This window comes from Barbus barbus, assembly GCF_936440315.1.
Source record: "Barbus barbus genome assembly, chromosome: 9".
Taxonomy (NCBI): domain Eukaryota; kingdom Metazoa; phylum Chordata; class Actinopteri; order Cypriniformes; family Cyprinidae; genus Barbus; species Barbus barbus.
Genome location: NC_136737.1, coordinates 20,931,881 through 20,955,947, shown reverse-complemented (window position 1 = coordinate 20,955,947; position 24,067 = coordinate 20,931,881). Strand labels below are relative to the sequence as shown.

The 24,067-nt window shown below is 37.0% G+C and overlaps 1 protein-coding gene across 3 annotated transcripts in view; it reads right to left on the bottom strand.

The window, feature by feature from the left end:
• stab1 (stabilin 1) overlaps window positions 1-24,067 on the bottom strand; it is a 59,229-nt gene that overhangs the window by 23,217 nt on the left and 11,945 nt on the right. Inside the window, exons 13-54 of one of the 3 annotated variants that reach the window (XM_079425796.1) lie at window positions 23,920-24,057; window positions 23,740-23,811; window positions 23,542-23,655; window positions 23,329-23,382; window positions 22,575-22,655; window positions 22,219-22,377; window positions 22,005-22,067; window positions 21,703-21,801; window positions 20,869-20,955; window positions 20,681-20,792; window positions 20,364-20,550; window positions 19,762-19,855; window positions 19,324-19,479; window positions 16,216-16,311; window positions 15,955-16,050; window positions 15,551-15,598; window positions 15,305-15,432; window positions 15,109-15,217; window positions 14,933-15,010; window positions 7,925-8,026; window positions 7,718-7,822; window positions 7,133-7,267; window positions 6,926-7,054; window positions 6,790-6,843; window positions 6,589-6,702; window positions 5,027-5,222; window positions 4,838-4,933; window positions 4,704-4,749; window positions 4,546-4,625; window positions 4,289-4,414; window positions 3,894-3,967; window positions 3,732-3,803; window positions 3,508-3,627; window positions 3,354-3,401; window positions 3,190-3,270; window positions 2,778-2,933; window positions 2,163-2,294; window positions 2,015-2,074; window positions 1,767-1,943; window positions 1,572-1,658; window positions 1,151-1,297; window positions 893-949 (exon numbers count right to left, since the gene is read on the bottom strand). In XM_079425796.1, the coding sequence (XP_079281922.1) occupies window positions 893-949; window positions 1,151-1,297; window positions 1,572-1,658; window positions 1,767-1,943; window positions 2,015-2,074; window positions 2,163-2,294; window positions 2,778-2,933; window positions 3,190-3,270; window positions 3,354-3,401; window positions 3,508-3,627; window positions 3,732-3,803; window positions 3,894-3,967; window positions 4,289-4,414; window positions 4,546-4,625; window positions 4,704-4,749; window positions 4,838-4,933; window positions 5,027-5,222; window positions 6,589-6,702; window positions 6,790-6,843; window positions 6,926-7,054; window positions 7,133-7,267; window positions 7,718-7,822; window positions 7,925-8,026; window positions 14,933-15,010; window positions 15,109-15,217; window positions 15,305-15,432; window positions 15,551-15,598; window positions 15,955-16,050; window positions 16,216-16,311; window positions 19,324-19,479; window positions 19,762-19,855; window positions 20,364-20,550; window positions 20,681-20,792; window positions 20,869-20,955; window positions 21,703-21,801; window positions 22,005-22,067; window positions 22,219-22,377; window positions 22,575-22,655; window positions 23,329-23,382; window positions 23,542-23,655; window positions 23,740-23,811; window positions 23,920-24,057 (4,365 nt within the window). The remainder of the gene's footprint in view (window positions 1-892; window positions 950-1,150; window positions 1,298-1,571; window positions 1,659-1,766; window positions 1,944-2,014; window positions 2,075-2,162; window positions 2,295-2,777; window positions 2,934-3,189; window positions 3,271-3,353; window positions 3,402-3,507; window positions 3,628-3,731; window positions 3,804-3,893; window positions 3,968-4,288; window positions 4,415-4,545; window positions 4,626-4,703; window positions 4,750-4,837; window positions 4,934-5,026; window positions 5,223-6,588; window positions 6,703-6,789; window positions 6,844-6,925; window positions 7,055-7,132; window positions 7,268-7,717; window positions 7,823-7,924; window positions 8,027-14,932; window positions 15,011-15,108; window positions 15,218-15,304; window positions 15,433-15,550; window positions 15,599-15,954; window positions 16,051-16,215; window positions 16,312-19,323; window positions 19,480-19,761; window positions 19,856-20,363; window positions 20,551-20,680; window positions 20,793-20,868; window positions 20,956-21,702; window positions 21,802-22,004; window positions 22,068-22,218; window positions 22,378-22,574; window positions 22,656-23,328; window positions 23,383-23,541; window positions 23,656-23,739; window positions 23,812-23,919; window positions 24,058-24,067) is intronic. The other 2 variants (XM_079425797.1, XM_079425798.1) reach the window with 2 other exon arrangements.

Sequence of the window (24,067 nt, the reverse complement as noted above, 5' to 3'; positions counted from 1 at the left end):
CTCCAGCTGCACTCTTTGTGAATCTCCCCCACATTTTTGAATGGATTTTGTTTCACAATCCTCTCCAGGGTGCGGTTATCCCTATTGCTTGTACACTTTTTTCTACCACATCTTGTCCTTTTGTGTCTTGCCCTCCTTGTGCAAGGTGTCAATGGTCGTCTTTTGGACAACTGTCAAGTCAGCAGTCTTCCCCATGATTGTGTAGCCTACAGAACTAGACTGAGAGACCATTTAAAGGCTTTTGCAGGTGTTTTGAGTTCATTAGCTGATTAGAGTGTGGCACCAGGTGTCTTCAATATTGAACATTTTCACAATATTCTAATTTTCTGAGAAACTGAATTTGGGACTTTCATTAGTTGTCAGGTATAATCATCAAAATTAAAGGAAATAAACATTTGAAATATATCAGTCTGTGTGTAATGAATGAATCTAATATACAAGTTTCACTTTTTGAATGGTATTACTGAAATAAATCAACTTTTTCATGATATTGTAATTTTATGACCAGCACCTGTATGTATGTACCGAGAGCTTCTTAAAAACCACAACAAATTCTTTGTGTTTGCGCACACTTGGCGAATAAAGCCGATTCTGATAACGCAACAGAACCAAAAAATAGCAAAAAATAAGTCTATAAAGCGCTGACTGCTAAAAATGTTAACAAAATGGAACCAAAAATAACAAAAAGCAAGTCAATAAAGTGCTTATTTTTAAAAAGTTAATGAAACAGAACCTAAAAATTAAATAAATTCAGGCAACAACGTGCTAACTTCTAAAGTTTTGTTGACAAAATAGAACCAAAAAAATAACAAAAAGATGGTCAATAAAGTGCTGCTGCTGAAGTTTTGTTCATAAACAGAACCACAAATCAACAAGACGCAGATCCACTCACTGCGTCCTCTGATCCAATGGGACAACGGGGAGGCACACCACAAGAACCACAGAGTCCCTAAAGACAAACAACAGTACAACAACATTAGGACTGCTCATTTATTTTAATATTAAAGTCACTTTGAAACTCCAAACACTGAACTGATAAATAACTAGATGGTCTCTGCACACTTGTGCTTTTTTTTATTTGTGCTTTACTTTTTATTTTGTTCAGTTTTTGACGATATAAATAATCTGATTTAGTCTTAAAGTTTTGTACCTTTATCTCTATGCTTGTGAAGTTGTCACAGCGAGCACCAATGCTTGGTGGTTCCAGAAGCTGATCAATCCCATGAGCGATTCCTGAATCAAACATCATGTTCCGCGCTACTATTCTGGCATTGTTTCCATTGATTAATATGTCGCCCTGAAATTCAGTCAATAAGACGCCAGTAGATTTTCTATCAAACTGATTTACAATCACTAAAATGGCAATAAAACATGGCAAATTCGCGACGATGCACAATGTAGTTTCCAATCTTAGATTTGAGTCTTTATAATGCATTTTAACTTAGCAATAACACACATTATGAATACCTTTATAATTGTTAAAACATCAATATCAAAAACAATAAATAAATCATTTACATTTAAAATGTGAGAGTTTTGAAGGAAATTTTTGCCAACTTGCCAATACTTACAATTAAATTTTTGCTGCAACTGAAGGTGAGCTCGGATCCAAACAATGTTTCCATGCTTTTCTCAGCAGGAAGAGCGACAGCAACTACCTGGAAACATACATCCAAAACCGTTTTGTGACCGTTCTGATGCTATCTTTGATATATAACTTAATCTAATTCAGTTAAATCAATTTAACTGATGTTGGAGTCTCGTACCCTCTGGTCACGGACTATGTGAGCTTTGAGGTAGGCTTGTAACTTATCACGATGGTCTTCGCTGTACAGCCATTTCTTTCTGTCCTCAGGAAGACTGTTAAAAACATTATCCGTTGGCCAGAACATGGTGAATGGGTAAAAGGGTTGATGCTGCACCACATGCATCAATTCTGCATCCTGTTTGGAAGATGTTTGTAAGAAAAATGCATATGGTCCAAAAGAAGATTGAAATACAGCATAAATATTACCTGTAGGAGCTTGCTGAAGATTTTGAAGCCATATTGTTCAGCAGCTGCGGTAATGTTCAACTGCAACATAAATTGAGTTTTACTTTGTGGAATGACATTATGACTTTTCTGAACTTACAAAATGGTGGACTCTGGTTGAGTTACATACATTAGTGTTGATATCTGCCTTGCCCGTTAGATCGTATGGAAAGAGGATCTTGTCTATGAAATGTATGACTCCATTGGAGCACTCAACATCACTGGTGATGATCTTTGTCTTATCGTTGATGTACACAACACCCTGAGAGACAAAAGCAGACACAGGGTCAGAAAATAACTTTTCCACTTGGGAACCTGATTTATAAGGGCAGCTTTTATAAATCAACTTATTAAATGGATCTGTGTTGTCTTTTATATGTATTATATTTCTTCAATTCATCTAATTAATCAGTCAGAATACCTACAAACAGTCAGGCTGTTTCCAATAAAATTTTAATCAACAAAAAGCCATCTTTACCTTGCAATGTGGCACAGAAGCTGTGTCTGGCATTTTACAGTATGTTTAATGATGTTTTATTTTTTTACTCTGTCTTTATTCTTTATTTCTAAGATAGAATAATTGAGTACCAAATTTTGCTTAATCGCAACATTTAATGTTTAATTGCAAACGTAAAGTTTAAATGATAAAAGAATCTTGATTTTTGGGTGAACTATGCCTTTAATTTCTGACTCTTGTTCAGATAATTATCTAATATTGAAAATATAAAATGCATTTGAAACTCACATCTCTAACACTGAAGCGTAATTTATATCCGCTACTGGTAGCCACTTCTTTAACAGATTTGAGGTCTGATTCACGCAGTTCTTCACAACTGACAATGTGGTACCGCAGCAGGTCTGAACTGTGACTTGTATTTGTCCACTTTTCAACCTCCAGAGTCTGTCATGACAAGAAATTATATGACAATAGAAAAAGTAAGGAAGTCATCATGAAATTTTCGATTTGTGCAAATATACAATTCAATGGTTTATGCTATTTCTAAGAGAAAACTGCCTTCACAATCTTGCAAGCATTACTTTTAAACAACATTTGAAAAACAAAATTTGTTATGTATTGCCTACTTTTTACAATCTAATCAATACCGATATAATACTTATAATGTTATATTACTTAGGTGTGATTCAGTGCAGCATACCGAAACATTTGCCACATAATCAGCATGAGGAACAAATACAGTGAAAGGACCTTGACTGTACAGATCTCTGACTCTCATTACCTATAACACAGATTATTATTGTTAATATCTCGATTAGATCAAGAAATTAGCATATTCTCTCACAAATTGAAACATGCACTTACACCAATATTTCTCCTCAACCATGCTGCCTCAGGCATACGAAGAAGCTCCTGCAATAAACAATTATAAGATTCATTTGAAAAGCAGAAGTTGTTGTTTCTCATGTTCTTTCAATCATTATTAATTAGCCTAAAATTAATCTTAAATGATACTTACTCTACTGACAGTCCCTGCACACTTAAAACCGTCTCCTTTGTAGCCAATATAGCATGTGCAATTACGTTCCCCATCCCCGATGTATCTGCAAACAGCATTAACACTGCAGCCGCCATTATCCTGTTATAAAATAAAATAAAAATGTTTTGCATACAAAAATACCTAATATCAGATGATGATTTAATACAATTATTTGCCGTAATATTGTTTGTGAATTCTGCTACCTTCCGACAAGGATTAACTGCCAGACATCTATGACCTTGAGAAATAAAGCCAAGCTTACATGCGCATGCAACCTGAAACAAATGTAATGTTCAACATCTTAATGTTGACTTCGTAAAGTTAACATTTATTGTTAAGCATGTACTAAAATAAGTGACCCAAACCCTGTTTGGTCCAGTTGTCATACACAACGCATTTTTGTCACATCCTCCATTGTTCAATAAGCAGGCATCCATTTCTGTAATGAAACATAATTACACAGCTTTAAACAAGTAAATGCATACAGACAATGCAAAACTGATAATTGAGGCCAATACAGAGCCCTGAGGCACACCCTAAGCACATACCACATATCACAAAAAAAATCTTAATCAAGGCTTATTAAGAATCCAAGGCTGAATCCATAAAAAGCAGGCTAAGACCAGCTGAATAAATCAACAACAAGGGATCGATAAAGCGATCATTTAAACATAAAATTCCCATCTAAAACACAAATTCCATGAATCCACTGGTCCACGCTACCCATTTAGATATTAAAGGAAGTAAACCACACATTTACCAAGACACATAACCCCATCACCAATGTAGCCAGCTTTACATGTACAGCTCCTTTCACCAGGTGATGTTTTTGTGCAGTTTGCATTTATGGAACAGCCTCCGTTGTTTGTGGTACATGGGTCAAATTCTGTGGAACACAAATCATTCACAATAAGACCAGGAATATATATTGGGAAAGTAAACGGGGTGAATTTTGATTTCACTGGGAAAAAAACTATAACTTAAAATGACAAACTTAGCAAAGAACCACAAACAAACCTTTGCAAAATGTCCCGTTACCCTTATAACCAGCTATGCAGGAACAAGTTGGAGGAGCTTCCGAACCTCCTGAGATACAGCTGGAAGAAAAATGTTGCATTATAAACAGTGATGAATGTGTTAACAATGTGTCTTATATTTATGTTTTCCATACTTACTTAGCATTGACATCACAAACTCCACCACAGGCATCATTAACTACCGCTGAAATTGAGAAAAGTTTATGACGTCAAGTGCACGAAGGTGAGAAACACGCTATCTGATATAAAATAAGTTTGACCTTAATACTGACCAACAGAGCAATTTACTCCCTTCCAACCTTTGAAACAAATGCACTGCCCATTTCCCTCTATACCGTCCAAACATTTGCCATGTTCACAGTGGCATTCTGTCAAATGGAAACCAAGGGTTTTTTGAATAATGCTTCAACAGAATGCCTACAGAAAAACTGTAGAATGGAAAGATTGCTAGTAGATGTTACCAGACTTGCAGTCTTTTCCATATCTCCCAGGTTCACACATCTCGCAGGCCGTTCCGTGGAAGCCCTCATTACAGAGACACTCCCCACTGCCAAACAACCCATCCTTGCATTGACCGTTGTTGGAGCACCAGTTATCCACACTCCCAGGACATTTGGAGCAATCGTGCCCAAAGTATCCTGGACAGCAGGAATGGTCCTAAGAGGAAAGTTATCATGAGGTTTGAATCTGAATCAGCTTTGAATCTGAATTTAGAAGTGTAAACCCACTACCAGTACATAACACTCTGGCCCTAAATACATAATTGCAGGAATTTCTAGCTGTACAATCTTGATTTTACGCATTTTCAGAGTGCAAGAATGGCTTGCATTTTCACTATTACCACAAGTGGGCACTATAGAAGAGATTAGTTTATACTCTTATATAGTTAGTTTTCCTTTTCAGATCAACGACTGTCAAGACTGAAGAACAGTTAAAAAATATCTTGAAGAGCATGTATCAACATGTTTATAGCTACCTGAATAATAAACAGTTTAACAGCAAATGTGTGCAATCTTTTATGAGGCTGTGGATAGAGCTAGGTCAGTTTCAAATGAAGAAGAAATAGTTCATTTAATGAATACAACTTGATCCAAGTATGTGAAATTTTCATTGACCAATGGAAATCCAAATCTTTGAAGAGTGTCACTTTTGCAAACTCTTGTATTTTAACTCAACATCCTAAAAGGGATAGTTTGCCCAAAAATGAAAATTCTGTAATTTACTCATCCTCATTTCATTCCAAACCCGCAAGACAGTTCATCTTTACAAGAAACTTTTGAAGATATATAGCAGGAGTGTCCAAACCTGTTCCTGCAGAGTTCCGCTCCAACCCTACTTAAACACACCTGAACCAAATAATCAAGGTCTTCAGACACATTAGAAAGTTCCAGAAAAATGGGTTGGAGCTAAATCTATGATTTGTAAAATGTCCCACGACTGAAAATGCTTTTCAAAAAGAACACCCACCACTTCAGGTTGACTTTGCACTGGGCCATTCTCTGCAGACTTATTTAAATATTGTGTGGGAAAGACAGATCCGAACGGTTATCCATATAGAGAAGTCAGCTGATGTTGCCAAGTGTAAACACGCCATGTTCTGACTGACTGATGATCCGATCTGCTTGATTGGATCACGGTGATCGTATGTTAATGCCAAGTGTAAACACAGCCTTTAGGACAGTGGCCCTGGAAACAGGATTGGACACACCTGATATAAAGTGTTCATATCTCTTCACAAAACTTGGATTAAACTCCTTGATATGGTTTGTTTTTATGATGCCTTTGTGGCCTTTTTGGATCTTCAAAGATTTGGTAACCTGGACTTCGGTGGAAGGACAGAAACCTTTCAACAGATTTCATTCCCATTTGAAATCAAAGGATCTGAAGTGCAACTGAAGTCTAAGCCCCCTCAAGTACGTACAACATGACCGTGCATGTTGGAAAGCATTGGAAAATTAGTTGTGTCTGAGTTTGTGTCCTTGTTTAATATGCTTCTGATGTTAAAAAGTAGAAAATTAAGTACCTTTGTTGTTCTCAAGCAGTCCATGTGACAGCCTGGCACATTCACTCTCTTTTTTCCAACTCTTGTCCTGTATTTACAGTTTGACTTCATATTTTGAGGGAAATTTGGTTGCACCTGAAGAAATGAACACAAGGGTGCATCATAAAATTCCTTTCACTTAAACGTTAAACTAAATCAACAAAGGACTCTATATCATCTTACAGGTTTGGCATTATAGATGCATTTAGGTTCAGCGTTACAATCTCCACAGCGACCCTGCAAAGAAAGCAAACGTTCCTTAACGTTGTCCATTATGCCACTTTGAGATTCACCTCATAAAATTCAAATAGAAACTTACTGAAATCTTTAAAATCACATCTTTACTGCAGTGGTTCTTGTGGAGGTCTAAGACACGTGGAATCCCGAACGCAGTGCCATGCCTCGTCTCAGTGACGCTTCCGTTTATGGGAACGTCATTGGCCATTGTCTGGAGTTTAGGACTAGTTAGTCATGACTAATTTCAAAGTGTTGTACAGAATATGAGCTATTGTTGGTTGTGCAATACCTGATTATCAATGTCCACAAAAAACATGATCTGAGTGCCATTTCCCAAAAACGTGTTTTTGAAAATTCCTTTGCCCAAGTGTTCAGGATAGAGTTGCTCGCCTAGAATTATGTGATATTTTATAATGTCTAGGCTCTGTTGAAAAGAGACACTTTCATCAATTAATTTTATGAGTGAGACTAGAGTGTCTCACTAGAGCAGTAGTCTCAAATTGAATTCCTGGAGAGCCACAGTTCTGCAGAGTTTAGCACCAACCAGCTCGGGAGTTTCTAGTAATTCTGAAGAGCTTGATTAGCTGGATTAAGTGTGTTTGATTAGGGTTGGAGTTAAACTGTGCAGAGCTGTGGTCCTCCAGGAATTGAGTTTGAGACATATGCACTCCTGCAGAGTTTAGCTCCAAGCCTAATCAAACACACCTGAAGCAGCTAATCAGTGTCTTACTAGGTATACTTGAAACTTCCAGGCAGGTGTGTTGAAGCAAGTTGGAGCTAAACTCTGCAGGACACAGGCCCACCAGGATCAAGTTTGGTGACCCCCTGCACTAGAGTATGAGTGTCTAGCATCATTTCAAAATGTTCCACTCACCAGTTGTGTCGAGTTTGTTTTTTTCAGGTATTCTTGCATGGCACTGTCATTTGGGACAAAAATGGTGTAATCTCTAGTTGGGATATTGCTTTCCAAGTTGTAGAGCTAAAAAAAACAGAGACAACTATGTTTATGTAACAAAGTTATTCTGTAACTCTTGTAGAGTTCTTGAAAACATTGAGTAAGTTATATTTATAAATCACACACCAGTGCCGCCTGCCTAAAAAGGCTGAATTCTGGTGTGTTGTTCAGGAACTCCATCAAACCAGGAGGAGGTGGAGGGAAATCAGATAGAGCAGGTCGAAGAACCTGCAAGCAAAATTATTCCAGTAAAAATGTAAAATTTAGAAATGAGTTTGTGATGTCAACGCATATTTCGGACACCACGTGGATTAATATGGCCAAACTAGGCCAGAGCATTTTTAGAAGGAAATCAGACTGTTTCTATACAAAAGATTTCAGGCATTGCTAAGAACTTCTAAATGTTTTTAGAGTGTTGCTATGCAGTTGCTAAGGTGTTCTTATGGTGTGTTCACACCAAAAGCGAATATTTACATTGCATTACTCACTCCAGATTACTCTCTAGATGTTTTTCGCGTCACTCTCGCGAATAAAAACATAAAAACAATAAAAAAAAGTTCCACGCTCGTGGACCTTTCCCACCCCCGCCCCCTCTCTTTCTCCCACTTTAAATAATAATAATAATAAAACCTTTAAAAAACAATCAAATAAATAAAATGCATTTTCTGATATAACCGGACGCGTCAAACCAGACATGTCAATAAGCTTTTCGATGATTGGCTTGCGTGACAGTGTGTCATGTGAATTTTCAAGTCTGTCCTCGCTGCAGCCTGTAGCACGAAGATGTACTGGATCAGATCCAATACGTAGTGGATGTTTTATGCGCATGCGCAAAGTGGGGCTGTCATTAAAGCTAGTATTAAATGTAAATTAAACTGTAATTACGAGATGTATAGGTGTGTTTCACAGGCTTACACAAATTATAGTATACTGTGATTTTAAACCAGTAGTGCAGGCTATTGAAACTTTTTTTTAAGCAAGGATGGCGTAGTTTTGAATGAACAAGTTTATTTTTTATTAGTTTTGGAAATACAAATCGACTAATTACAATTTTGTTTGTTCTTTATGAAAAAATGGGTTTTATTGTCTTGTTTTTTTCCATAATAGTCATATAGTTCTGTCAATAATTCGTTCATGAATCAAATATTATTTTTCGTTCTCACTCTCTGTGCTATAGGCTTACGTGACAGAGTATAAAAGTTATAGGCCTACTAAAATATGCGGACATAGTTTTTTATACCGTATAAAAATAAAAAGAAGAAAAACAATCCTGTCAATCGGGGTTCCGTTAGCCAATAGTCCCGTTATCCCGGGTTATACCGGGTTTTTACAGTCAATCCTAAATCCTACAAATAAATACTCACACGGTCGGGGACAAGATAACAATGACAATTTCTATTTTTTGTGTGTTATTCATATGCAAGTGAAATCCCTGGAGATAGATCTAATGGCTAAAGACATACCAACTGTAGTGCTTGAGTCAAAACAAAACAGGCCCACATACCTAACTTCAACATTCGTGAGCAAAAATCAACGCTCTCCGGCCATAAATCCTCGGGTCCCAGGAGACCCCTAAAACCCAGAATATATTTGGAGAAAAGACATCTGGATGCTTTTAAGAGAAGAGCAACTTTAAGTGCTTGGCTGGATTTATTAAACTTCACCCAAAACCCTCTAATCTCTTTCCATTTAACGCAGTAATTCAAAGAAGACTTATACGATCAACGTCCAACTGACAAATCTCCAGATCTCCACGAAAGTGACCTTCCTATGACCTTGCGTTATTAGCACATTCCAGGATCGCGCCGTTCTTGCTTCCTAACAGACACAGAGGAAAACGCCTTGCTCAAGTATTTTAACAATTATACGTGTTTCTGCTATTAAAGCAATATATTCCAGACAATATCTACAATACATTCACAATATATATTAAGGTTGTTCTCAGGTCATTTAAAAGACTTGTTGTGTTATTGAACTTATGATATTGTTGTAATCTTTTGAGGCATAATATTCCTGATCACTAGTTGTTCATTTTCACATGATTGATGTGGTTATTGAGAATTAAGGATTGTTTCATCTATGGCTTTAACCGCGTAATGAATACAAAGGATATACAGGTCCTTTTCAAAAAATTAGCATATTGTGATAAAGTTCATTATTTTCTGTAATGTACTGATAAACATTAGACTTTTATATATTTTAGATTCATTACAACACAACTGAAGTAGTTCAAGCCTTTTATTGTTTTAATATTGATGATTTTGGCATACAGCTCATGAAAACCCAAAATTCCTATCTCAAAAAATTAGCATATCATGAAAAGGTTCTCTAAACGAGCTATTAACCTAATCATCTGAATCAACTAATTAACTCTAAACACCTGCAAAAGATTCCTGAGGCTTTTAAAAACTCCCAGCCTGGTTCATTACTCAAAACCGCAATCATGGGTAAGACTGCCGACCTGACTGCTGTCCAGAAGGCCATCATTGACACCCTCAAGCAAGAGGGTAAGACACAGAAAGACATTTCTGAACGAATAGGCTGTTCCCAGAGTGCTGTATCAAGGCACCTCAGTGGGAAGTCTGTGGGAAGGAAAAAGTGTGGCAGAAAACGCAGCACAACGAGAAGAGGTGACCGGACCCTGAGGAAGATTGTGGAGGAGGACCGATTCCAGACCTTGGGGGACCTGGGGAAGCAGTGGACTGAGTCTGGAGTAGAAACATCCAGAGCCACCGTGTACAGGCGTGTGCAGGAAATGGGCTACAGGTGCCGCATTCCCCAGGTCAAGCCACTTTTGAACAGAGAAGCAGCACTGGACTGTTGCTCAGTGGTCCAAAGTACTTTTTTCGGATGAAAGCAAATTTTGCATGTCATTCGGAAATCAAGGTGCCAGAGTCTGGAGGAAGACTGGGGAAAGGGAAATGCCAAAATGCCTGAAGTCCAGTGTCAAGTACCCACAGTCAGTGATGCTGGTGTTGGTCCACTGTGTTTTATCAAGGGCAGGGTCAATGCAGCTAGCTATCAGGAGATTTTGGAGCACTTCATGCTTCCATCTGCTGAAAAGCTTTATGGAGATGAAGATTTCATTTTTCAGCACGACCTGGCACCTGCTCACAGTGCCAAAACCACTGGTAAATGGTTTACTGACCATGGTATTACTGTGCTCAATTGGCCTGCCAACTCTCCTGACCTGAACCCCATAGAGAATCTGTGGGATATTGTGAAGAGAAAGTTGATAGACGCAAGACCCAACACTCTGGATGAGCTTAAGGCCGCTATCGAAGCATCCTGGGCCTCCATAACACCTCAGCAGTGCCACAGGCTGATTGCCTCCATGCCACGCCGCATTGAAGCAGTCATTTCTGCAAAAGGATTCCCGACCAAGTATTGAGTGCATAACTGAACATAATTATTTGAAGGTTGACTTTTTTTGTATTAAAAACACTTTTCTTTTATTGGTCGGATGAAATATGCTAATTTTTTGAGATCATCAAAATCATCAATATTAAAACAATAAAAGGCTTGAACTACTTCAGTTGTGTTGTAATGAATCTAAAATATATGAAAGTCTAATGTTTATCAGTACATTACAGAAAATAATGAACTTTATCACAATATGCTAATTTTTTGAAAAGGACCTGTATGTATTTTTGTGCATATCAAAAACGTAAGTGTTTGGTTTCAGATAAAAGCTAATTTCATGAGTAATAATATGGTGTGAATGAAAATGATCTTTTCTCTGCAAGGTATGATCATAATATGAATAGAAATCTGCTGTTAATAAGTTTTCATGTGATAAATAACTGAACGGACAATGTATGCATAGAAAGACAAGAGGCTGTGCAGGGCGGAGCTCTGCCCTACAGAAACACTTGCGATTGGAGCAAACGCCCCACAGGAAGAATCCGATTGGGTCAGGCGCCCGTGGGCAAATCCCAAATCGGCCCGTTAAAAACAGAAGCAACAACTGAAACGAGTTGTTGTTGGAAACTGAAAAGAAAAGCTTAAGCTCAACTCGCTCGTCTCTCGTTTGCTCACGTGCTGCAAAGCGCTTCTTGCCATTAACATCACGGCCGAGCATTGCAACTGAGACCAAGACTAAACCAAGTTAAACTTTGAGAGAAACTAACATCTGAAGCTAAGAACTAAAACGACTTCCTGAGAGCGTCATCAAGTCAGCACGAAGCCAACTAACCACTGAAGAGTACCCTCGTGACACGACCTCCCAAGCCGCCAATCCGCGCACGGTCCGTCTCGAACTGGGAAGGAACTGAATTCAACTGAAAGCAGAGAAGTTGAAGTAGAGACTCCTTGAACCGAAGAAAAAGCCTGAACTCGACCGAAAGCAAAAGACGGTAAGACAAAATCTCCTGAATTGGCTGAATTGGTTGTATTTATCTTTTAAGAGTAAAGATAGAGTTCCTCCGTGTGTGATTTCCCTCAGGTTGAAACAAGCATTAGAACCTAAGACTCTCTTCAGATCAGAACAATCCATTGCAACGAATGTGTGTGTTTATGTCTTTTGTTTTGTGTTGCTTAGCTTAGTATTGTGTTAGAGTAGTGAAATAAACTTTGATTATATTAAGAAATCTCATGTCTGTTGCTATGTGTTTTGTCAAATCTTAATTACTTGCCAAAAGATCGCGTTACCTACACTCATGAGCTTGATAACTAAGGTTAACTATTTGGGTTGTTTTATCGTTGGCCGCGAATAAAATAAACACAATTGTTAAAAGATAACGTGCTGATTTTAATACTTGCTGGACAAGTCGTTAATAAGGTACCGTTAACAAGGTATAAGTTGGACATTCTGATTAATCTCAGTTAATCATATAAATATCGAATCTTAAGAGTGATTCCCTAAAAGCTAAAATTAGAATAATGATTCTGATTAATTACTTACACAACCATTCCGTTACGAGAGTGTTCTCTCTCTATGAAGACTTTTTCTGAGTGTTTTGTATTGTATCAGACGATTTGTGAAAAGCAACTAATAAAACATTTATGTTACCTGACTGAGGCGTTATTAGCGTGGTAAAGTCTTATCATAAATTTAATGTTTTTTTAAAAATTATTATTAGCCTGTTGAAAATGTTTGTAATAGCTATATAAACAAAATGGATCGGCATTAATTTAATATCACCTATGAAATTTAAATAAACATGACGGATGCAATCAAAAAGACATTTAAGCTAACTCTGTCAGAATTATGTATATACAGTATCTTTATAATTAGCTATTTACAGTGCAACATCTGCATATGAACAGTTCATTTGCAAAAACAGATAACTATGTTTTTAACAATTCTCAGAAATCATGTTTCTTCATTGTGCATTCCAATTAATCTCAATCAAACTGCAGTTGGGCTATTTTGACTAGGTTAAAAATAACAAAAAACAGCTAATTAACACAACAAAACATAATAACATAATTAAAAACATGATTTTTGAAAATTAAAAAAAACCGGAGGTATCTGCCTTTGCAAATAAACTCTTTGTATCATGTTACAGTGCTCATTGTATCCTTATAATAATGGATACAACACTGATGGGGGCATCCTGGCGATAACATATGAAAAAAACCCCCCCAAAAAACGATGAAGTCGCCAGTAAAGACAAAAACATCGTGGATGAATTCAGACATTAAAGTTTTAACATTGTAATGTAATGTAGATTGCTCCGGGTGTGTGTTCACGGTGTGTGTGTGTGCATTTGTTCACTACTCACTGCTGTGTGTGTGCACTTTGATGGGTTAAACGCAGAGCACCAATTTCGAGTATGGGTCACCATACTTGACAATACGTCACGACTTTATAGATCAAAAACCCTTAATTGCTACATGTACTGTTAGACTTCACTTAGACTAAGTCACTTTGGATAAAAGCGTCTGCCAAATGATTAAATGTAAATAAAAATATGAATTTATTCAAGACCTATACAGCGCATGCGCGTAAAACATCCACTACGTATTAGATCTGATCCAGTACGTCATCGTGCTACAGGCTGCAGCAAGGACCTCTTGAAATTTTCTGCTTGAGAAGAAATTTTTCAACTGAAGTTGAAGACGCGATTGAGGCGAATATCGTGAATTTCTCGCCAAATGCGTCACCCAATTTGAGTATTTCACATCAACTGCCGTGAATTTGCATTTTTTCACATGTTTGCAATGACTTTGTATGTAATCTATTCGCGCTAATAATTTATTTCGCTTTTGGTGTGCACACACCATTAGAACATTGCTATGTTGCTGCAATGCAGCTGCTAATGTGTTCTAAGTGTGGCTATGCTTTGTTGTTGCCAGGGGGTTTTGAGTAGTTGCTAGGTCATTACTATCCCATTTCTTAGGTGTTCTTCATGTTTTTAGGGAATTGCTATGTAGCTACTAGGGTGTTGCCATACATTTGCTCAGGTGCTCTAACTGTTTAATGCATTGCTGTGCTGTTGCTAGGGTGTTCTATGTGTTTCTGGGGCATGCTCTGTTGTTGCTAGGGTGTTGTTATATACTATTAAGTGTTCTGTGTGCTTTTAAGGCATTGCAATCAAAGACTTATAGGAAGACTATGCACTCCTATTACTTATGAATGGGAGAAAGTGCAATGCCCAATATGGAATAAGCCCCATCTTCTAAAATGAAAGAACCAATCGTTGATTAGTAAAGTCATGACTGCACATGTTTTTTTTTTTGGCTGGTATAGCATGAAAAACAAGCTTTTTTAAAATGGTATTTGAACATAAGAAACAAGCTTTATGAGACTCTTATTGTCAGATTTCATTGGTGTTTTCAAATATGAAATTTAATCGTAAGCTTCGTGAACAGTTTTGGAGAATTTGGTGTTTCCACTTGCATGCCTGAGAGGCGTTTCAAAGATGGCTGCCGAGTGAAATTACTCGTCTTGAAGGGACTTTATTGCTACGTATGTTATTGCATTGCAGTTGCTAAAGTGTTCTAAGTGTGTTCGGGGTGTTGCGATGTTGTTGTTAGGGCGTTGGTATGTAGTCTTTAGACAGGTCTTGGTTCCCTTCTTCCATGCAACTCCAACAAATGTTCTCATTTATTGTAAATTAATAATACAAAGTTTAATACTTTTGATTTTAAATAAAAAAAAGACACAATCTTTGCTTTAAGTTAAATTACCGTGTCAATGATGTGAATGCACCCATTTATTGCCTTGAGGTCTGGAGCGAGGATGGTAGCATTGCCGATCATGAGTTCCTGGGAACATGAGGGTTAACAGATCACATCAGAACAGTTAAAGATGACCAGTTTAAGGTGGTAATTAATCCGAGTGGTGTGGTTTGTGTGACGGTTACCCTGCCGTTGCTATTGACCTCCCATTTAGTCTTTCCTAGAGTTTGTACTGTTTTACCAACCAGCTGCAGTAAGTCTTCAGAGGTGTATATCCCATCTAAAAAATGAACTCTAGACAGAAATTGTACACGAAAAATGCATTTATTTGATTTTTTTAAACCTCAGAAATCAGTTTGCAATGTCAATCCAATCACTTACAGCAGAAGGTGAGGAAGCCTGTAATAATCGAACCAAAACGACTCCTCTGAATCGGTGAGGTTTTTGAAAGCAGCTTTAGATGGAACCAAAGCTGTGACTCTTCTGTCGCGGTCAATCACTTTGTGCCTCTGCAGATGAACACAGAAATGTTGTATTATATTATTTGTTTACATACTCGCATTATGTTACAACAACATTATTGTAAATTAATTAATTGACAGTTTACTTGGGTAAAGATGAACTTACTAGAAGGTAGCGGTTGAAATTATAAAACTCAGAGTTTCCATCTAGCTCCTGAAAACAAAAACAATAATAAAAAGACGAACAACTTATCGATACATTTCGATTTTGAATGCTGATTTTGATCAAAATCTGTTTTTATGAAAAAAATCTGTTGTGTATGTTGTATTCATTTGAAATATAATGTATGAAAACTAACGAAAAACAATTATGTATGTTTTAATTAGTTTTGTTATTAGTACTACCTTTTAATCATTTAAATAAAATGTAAAAAATAAAACAAATAAAAATGTATTGCTATTATTTATTACTAAACCATTTTTATGCATTTTTAAAAGCCTAAAAACAATGTTGTTGATAGCTAATTTATAACTTTACAATTAAATAAATGCATAAATGCGTCATCTTACCACAAGCATGTTTCCATAACATGTGAGTCCGTCGCCTTCGTATTCGTTTCGGCACACGCATTCACGTATTCCTGGGCTCTTTAATTTACATGTGGCCTGAACACATTATTATATTGTTATGCCACATTACACGCTAGCTCTTGCATGTATAAAGCAGTGTTAGCCTTTAAATATCATTTCACCAGCATCCGTATTTTGACAGGTTGTTCAGAGATGTACAGATGTATTTAACCGATAAATCTTCAATCATGAAATACAGACCAGAGAATGGCAGCCTCCGTTATTTGACAAACAGGGGTTGACGGCTTTACAGACGACGCCGTCTCCCATGTAGCCTTTCTTGCAGCTACATTCATTCTGAACAGAGAAATGGGTTGGACAAAACTCAGTTCTGGTTTCTAATAGTAATTTTTCTTTTATACTTAAAGGGTTAATTCACCCAAAAAAAAAATTAGCCTGTGCTTTACTCACCCTCGAGGCATCCTAGGTGTATATGACTTTCTTCTTTCAGACGAATCCAATCGGAGTTATATTAAAAATTGTCCTGATACTTCTAAGCTCTATCATTGCAGTAGATGGGTGTTTCTGTACAACAGTCCAAGAGACGTTAAATAAAATGTGCGCATCCATAATAAAATGTGCCTCACACGGCTCCAGGGGGTGAATAAAGGCCTCCTGTAGCAAATCCATGCGTTATTGTAGGAAACACATCCATATTTAAAATGTAATAAACATCTACTGCAATAATAGAGCTTAGAAGAGACAGGACAATTTTTAATATAACTCCGATTGGATTCGTCTGAAAAAATAAAGTCATATACACCTAGGATGCCTCGAGGTGAGTAAAACACAGGCTAATTTTCATTTTTGGGTGAACTAACCCTTTAAGTTCTCGGTTATGTTTCATTGAAGTAATAATTCAGTCTCAGATTTTTCAATTAAAATTCCTTTGGAGAAAAAAAATAGTAAACCTTTAAAAAATGAAAATAAAAATTAAACTGTAAAACTGTTCTATTTTTTATAAAACGTCAATATTATAAAGAGTATATTCATTTTTTTTATTTAAATTTTTTATTTTTTTGCTTATCATTGGTTTGATTCCCAGCAAAATTTACATGCATGAACTAATAAAAATGTATGTCTTCAACACAGCGTGTATATACAGTGATGTGAAAAAGTGTTGGCCCCCTTCCTGATTTTTTTATTTTATTGCATGTTTGTCACACTTTAATGTTTCAGATCATCAAACAAATTTAAATAATTTTAAACATAACTGGTTTATCACACCTGAGTTCATTTTCTCTAGACACACACAGGCCTGATTACTGCCACACCTGTTCACAATCAAGAAATCACTTAAATAGGACCTGCCAGACAAAGTGAAGTAGACCAAAAGATCCTCAAAACCTACACATCATGTTGAGATCCAAAGAAATTCAGGAACAAATGAGAAAGAAAGTAATTGAGCTCTATCAGTCTGGAAAAGGTTATAAATCCATTTCTAAAGCTTTGGGACTCCAGCGAACCACAGTGAGAGCCATTATCCACAAATGACGAAAACATGGAACAGTGGTGAGCCTTCCCAGGAGTGATCGGCCGACCAAAATTACCCCAAGAGCGCAGCGACGACTCATCCAAGAGGTCACAAAAGACCCCACAACAGCATCTAAAGGACTGCAGGCCTCACTTGCCTCAGTTAAGGTCAGTGTTCATGACTCCACCATAAGAAAGAGACTGGGCAAAAATGGCCTGCATGGCAGAGTTCCAAGACGAAAACCGCTGCTGAGCAAAAAGAACATAAAGGCTCGTCTCAGTTTTGGCAGAAAACATCTTGATGATCCCCAAAACTTTTGGGAAAATACTCTGTGGACTGACGAGACAAAAGTTGAACTTTTTGGAAGGTGTGTGTCCCATTACATCTGGCGTAAAAGTAACACAGCATTTCAGAAAAAGAACATCATACCAACAGTAAAATATGGTGGTGGTAGTGTGATGGTCTGGGGCTGTTTTGCTGCTTCAGGACCTGGAAGACTTGCTGTGATAAATGGAACCATGAATTCAGCTGTCTACCAAAAAATCCTGAAGGACAATGTCCGGCCATCTGTTCGTGACCTCAAGCTGAAGCGAACTTGGGTTCTGCAGCAGGACAATGATCCAAAACACACCAGCACACCACCTCTGAATGGCTGAAGAAAAACAAAATGAAGACTTTGGAGTGGCCTAGTCAAAGTCCTGACCTGAATCCTATTGAGATGCTGTGGCATGACCTTGAAAAGGCGGTTCATGCTCAAAAACCCTCCAATGTGGCTGAATTACAACAATTCTGCCAAGATGAGTGGGCCAAAATTCCTCCACAGCGCTGTAACAGACTCATTGAAAGTTATCGCAAACGCTTGATTGCAGTTGTTGCTGCTAAGAGTGGCCCAACCAGTTATTAGGTTTAGGGGGCAAGCACTTTTTCACACAGGACCATGTGGGTTTGGATTTTTTTTCCCTTCATAATAAAAAACTTCATTAAAAAACTGCATGTTGTGTTTGTGTTATCTTTGATTAATATTTAAATTAGTTTGATGATCTGAAACATTAAAATGTGACAAACATGCAAAAAAATAAAAAATCAGGAAGGGGGCCAACACTTTTTCACACCACTGTATATGCATGTATGTATTGACAGATGTATTCAAATAAAATCATCTATCAATAGTATAAATGCTGAGGTAGTTGAAAAACTGGCACAAAAAAATACTTGGTCGTAAATGAGAAACAGTAACACAATTTCAAGAAATACATAACCAGAATTTCCAACAACTAAAATATGTGACCCTGGACCACAAAACCAGTCTTAAATCGCTGCGGTATATTTGTAGCAATAACCAAAAATACATTGTATGGGTCAAAATTATCAATATTTATTTTATCCCAAAAATCATTAGGATATTAAGTAAAGATCATGTTCCATGAAGATATTTAGCAAATTTCTTACCATAAATATATAAAAAAATATATAATTTTTGATTAGTAATATGCATTGCTAAGAACTTCATTTGGATAACTTTAAAGGCGATTTTCTCAATATTTAGATTTTTTTTTTTTCACCCTCAATTCCAGATTTTCAAATAGTTGTATCTCGGCCAAATATTGTCTGATCCTAACAAACCACACATCAATGGAAAGCTTAGATTTCACATAAGACTGGTTTTGTGGTCCAGGGCCACATATGTGTTTGTATCAAATTGACGAAGAGCATAATAAGGGCTGGAGAAGAACCTCCAAGATGCAAAAGCCTTTCAACAGGCGCTCCAGTGATATTTTCTGTGATTTTTTTTGTCCTACAGGTTAACTGTATCCTCACAGCTTGTTCAGTATTACCTGTCCTGGTCCAGTGACTGTGCATTGTGCATTTTCATGACATCCACCACGGCTCTCACTCAAGCAGTTATTGATTCCCACACACAAACGTCCATCGCCTGTCCATCCTTCCATACAAACACAGTTCACCTTTCCTGCATCGTACATACATCCAGCCTACAAAACAAAAAAGTTAAGCTCAAAATGATTACTTTTATAATTATAATTATTTAATCTGATCAGAATGATCAGATTTTTTTTCTTATTATGATTGAAAAATACAGGCCTAGCCAATGCTGGAAATCATTTTCATGTGTCAAGGAGTGACTTTAAATCTCTGCAAATTCTGAATTCTCATGTACTAGTAAAAATTAGGCAGACATCACTTCAGATTTCAGATTTCTACATGTGAGCGCTAAAGGCTAACTGCTGGAAAAGGAAAATAAACATCTGTCTCACATTGACGTCGCAGCCTCCTCTCTGAGGCTGGAGGCAGGGATTGGTTTTAGTGCAGGTGTAACCGTCTCCTTCGTATCCAGGCAGACAAACACACCTATAGCACAATGGACAATAGATCAATAACATGCCAAAGATTGATGGTGATTAACAAGTCAGCACATAAACTGGCATTACTGATATGCTTGCTTCAGTGGACACTGCAGTAAAAGTACTGGGTTGAAAAAACAAAACAAAATAAAATAAATGTGCATTGCAGAGTAAAAGTATTGGGTTGTAAAAAAAAAAAAAAAAAAAAAGCTAAATATTTGCCAAACATTTTGTCTAAACTGAAATAAAATAAAATAATTAAAATAAATAAATATTTGCCAAAATGTCCAAAATATATAAAAAAAAGTAATAAAATAGAATAAAATAAAAAAATAATGTGCACTGCGGAGTAAAAATAGTGGGTTATAAAAAAATATAATTTTGTCTAAATAAAATAAATTAATAAAGCAAAAAATTAAATATTTGCCAAAAACAAATAATACTTGCTAAAATTAAAATAAAATACCTGATTGCAGTCTACAATGATTTACACATCATGCTCAAGTGACACTAACATGGTTTGATCGTTGTGGTAGACACATTTAGCGTGAATGTGGCAGTGCTCGAGGATGCCGTCTGAATTGCACGGGGTGGCGGTCTGGTCACAAAGATCCCCTGAAAACCCCTCCTGACAGGATCCTCTCCTACACACCCCCATACCGCCAGGCCTGTTATCACACACACCATGGACACAGCGGCAATCTACAGGAGCAAACAGAGCACGAGCAGAGGAGAAGGTCACGGACACCGGTACTGTACCAGCAGATTTACGCTTTAGACAAAGACACCGAAGAGGAGGTATTATGAAAGTATATAAGGTATATAACTTCACCTTCATCACAGTTCTCTCCATGTTTCTTGGGGTTTGAGCAGAGGTGGCATCCTACACCCGTAAACGCTGGTTCACATTTACAGGAGCCATTCCCATTGATGCTGTCAAAACACTACAAACAGACACATGACTAATAAACACCAGAACTTCCAGTCACGACCATAGTGAGTTCATATTTGCATACTTACTGTCCCTTTATCATAACACGGGTGCTGGAAACCCCCAATGCACGGTTTACAGTCTGGCCCATAGAAACCACTGCAACACTGTGGTATCTGAAAACAGGATGTCACAAGTCTCACAAACTTCCTTATTCACACAGATTATTGGTTATAAATTGAGTGCATTAGTGCCCGCCCAGTTTCAGTGGTATCTGTTCCGGAAGTATTTTTGCTAATTATTTTTCCCCAACAGAATTTTTAAAAAGTCTTAAGTCTTCATTAAAAAGTTACAAACCCTGAACCAAGCCAACTAGCTACGAGAAGAATCACAACATTACAAACTTTGATTTGAAGCAAAAAGAAAAAAAAAATGGACAAAAAGACAAAGGTACAAGACTGTGTATTTAATGGAACTACAATCCATGAACCACTGCGAATGACGTAATCAAATTAAACAATATTGAAAATATAAAACTATTTATTTTTAATGTTGTTGATTATATCAGCAGAAACAATATATTTTGAGTTTATTGCAAAATATGCATTTATTTACAAGCTCTTGCGGTATGTTTTGTACAGAATCATGGGTAATGTAGTTTTTCATCATGAATTCTGCTGCTAAATGGTATTATTTTAAAAATAAGTTGAAATAATGCAGGTTGATGGCTTCATCTGAATTATATACCATTGAAGATCAACCTTGTAGCATATAGTAGATCTGTCTTGAAAGGTTTATAAGTTATCGATAAATAACTATTTAACTATGTAGAAAACGCATGGAGTTTTTACAATTTTACAACAGTTGCAGACCTTTATGGAAGGTTGTGTTTGTATGTGGAATCTGAGACCTTGTTTTCATACCCTCTCGGTAATGTTGCAGTATTTGGCACAGCCTTCCTCGAATAAAGAATACGACCATTGGCGATCAGGAATTGGTTCGCAGCCTCTTAAATGATGTCCCTAGGTGAAAAAAGCCCAGATGCAGTGTTCGTGTCAATAAATTATGCAGCTCTGCTGAAAACAGTGCTGATGTTTAGATTTTCTTCATTGGTTGTTGTAATTTTGAAAATCCATTCATCTAAAATGTCTTTTAATAAGTATATATTGATTATAAATGTGTTAATTGCTGATATAGTTCATAAATAATTGAAAACATCAAATACCAGCTCAACACTTCCAGGCGGACATTGTGTCTCATGGATGTGGCTGCATCGGACACAGGTACCCTTTGAAAAGAAGCAATATTTTTCACAGAATTCATTGAAAATTTTGTTGCACAGATGTTTATCCATGAAATTATGTTGAATAGAATTATGGTGTTGAATATTTGTTTCGCAAGCAACAACTGCGTGTAGTCACGCATAAAAAGCCACCTACAAAAGAGATCCTGCTCCCATTAATGTCACACCGATGGGGCATTATGGGAACTATAGAGGAAGGTACAAGAACTCCATCAATTAGGTGAATGATTCCATTAGATGCGACAATGTCTTTCGTTTCCAGAGGTATTCCTTTATCGCCCAGGAAGACTCTTCCCTGTGGATTGATTGAGAGAATGTAAAACCAACAGTTCAGTAATTTTTCGATTTCCCATTATTACAATATCACTAAGTCACCAATTTTTTTATTTAAAAACAGAACGAGGCCCAACACATTTGTACCAAATTTCATAAAAATTGCTCATTCCCATCAGGAGTTACAGCCAGTGCAATCATAAAAGCACATTCACTTACATCCTCGGAGGCATTGATCCTTAAGATCTCATTGGCCATTGTTGTAATCTCAGACATGCTAGCAAGCTGGTCCACAGTGACCTAAGGCAAAGATATCCATTTCACTATGAAAACTGGGCCAAAAATTTCACCAAATGTGCTGGTTTAAGACTAGTTAAAAACACAAACATACATTTAATATTATTTTAAAGCTCACTGACCCAAAGATTATACTAAATATTGCACTTACATCCTAGATTTTAATTAATGTCTGTTAACTTTGAGGCTATCTGTGTATTGCTAACACTTGACAAATACAGCTACCTTTGAAAAAGCAGTTTGAAAATGGACCAAAAGTATTGCTAAATGGTAAGTATCTAAACGGTAACTCCATTCTTGTGAAAAATCTAATGAAATTGTATGCTGAGCAGTAAATTAGCAGCAAATGCTAATTTCGCAAGAATGAGGTTTACTATCTAGATATGATTTAATATTTGCCTTAACAACCCAAATAAACTCATAAGCATACAAATTTTTGTCCAATCAAATGCTCTCTAGAATAGAAATGTCCCTACTTTTAATATAACCTGCAAATGACTAGCATTAGCATGTAGTTTTGGAGGTGTGACAAAAAGCAAATATGTGCTTCCCCAACTTCCAATTTCAAGAAAATTGCATTCGTCAAACCATTTCATGGGAAGCAACTTTCATAAATGCCTAATTTTAAAGTCAAATGAACTGTGGGAAACGATTTTGTATGTCAAAGGAGACTTACAGCGGCCAGGGAGAACATATGGTGTTTCAGAAGCATCTGAAGCTTAGGTTTGGCCTTTAAAACAAAGAGATGAATGAACAGTGTGTGTTATATGAACAAATATATGAATATCCTAAAGATCTAATTAAAACACTGAGTAAATATTTGTTCTGAATAATTTGCTTATACAAATCCAACTTCATTTGAGGCACAAAGCATATAATGGCAGCTCACTTCATTCAGCATGTACATAAGACTTCCATCTCTGGATTTGTCTATGGCTGTGTTGGTTGGAACAAACACTGTAAGTGGACCTGAACCTCTGACAGGCAACAGGGCTCCACAATTCTGCAGCAGAAAGAGAAAAAACGTTCTCAATGCTTGGGTTCAGTGGAGAAATGCAGAAAAAGAGCGCGAGAGGAGATCACTCACATCAACCAGAGACAGGAATCGATTGAACCTGTCATCCTCTCTGAAAATCTCCCCAATGGTCTTTGAGGAGAACTTGAGACATTAGAACATCTACATTAGAGGGTGTTGAGGTTGGTGCTGTGTGTCATTCATCAGATATTATTAGATCAGCTGCTTGTGAAACAAGTCGAATGGCTTTACCTCCATGTTGTGGTTTGAAGACTCGATATGAGCAAGAGTAAAGGGCTTGTCAATAATATGAATTATTCCGTTGGATGCTGGGATATCGCTCTCAAGTATAGTAAACACCACATCTGGATCCCTCATCAGGATAAAGTGCTGCAGACAC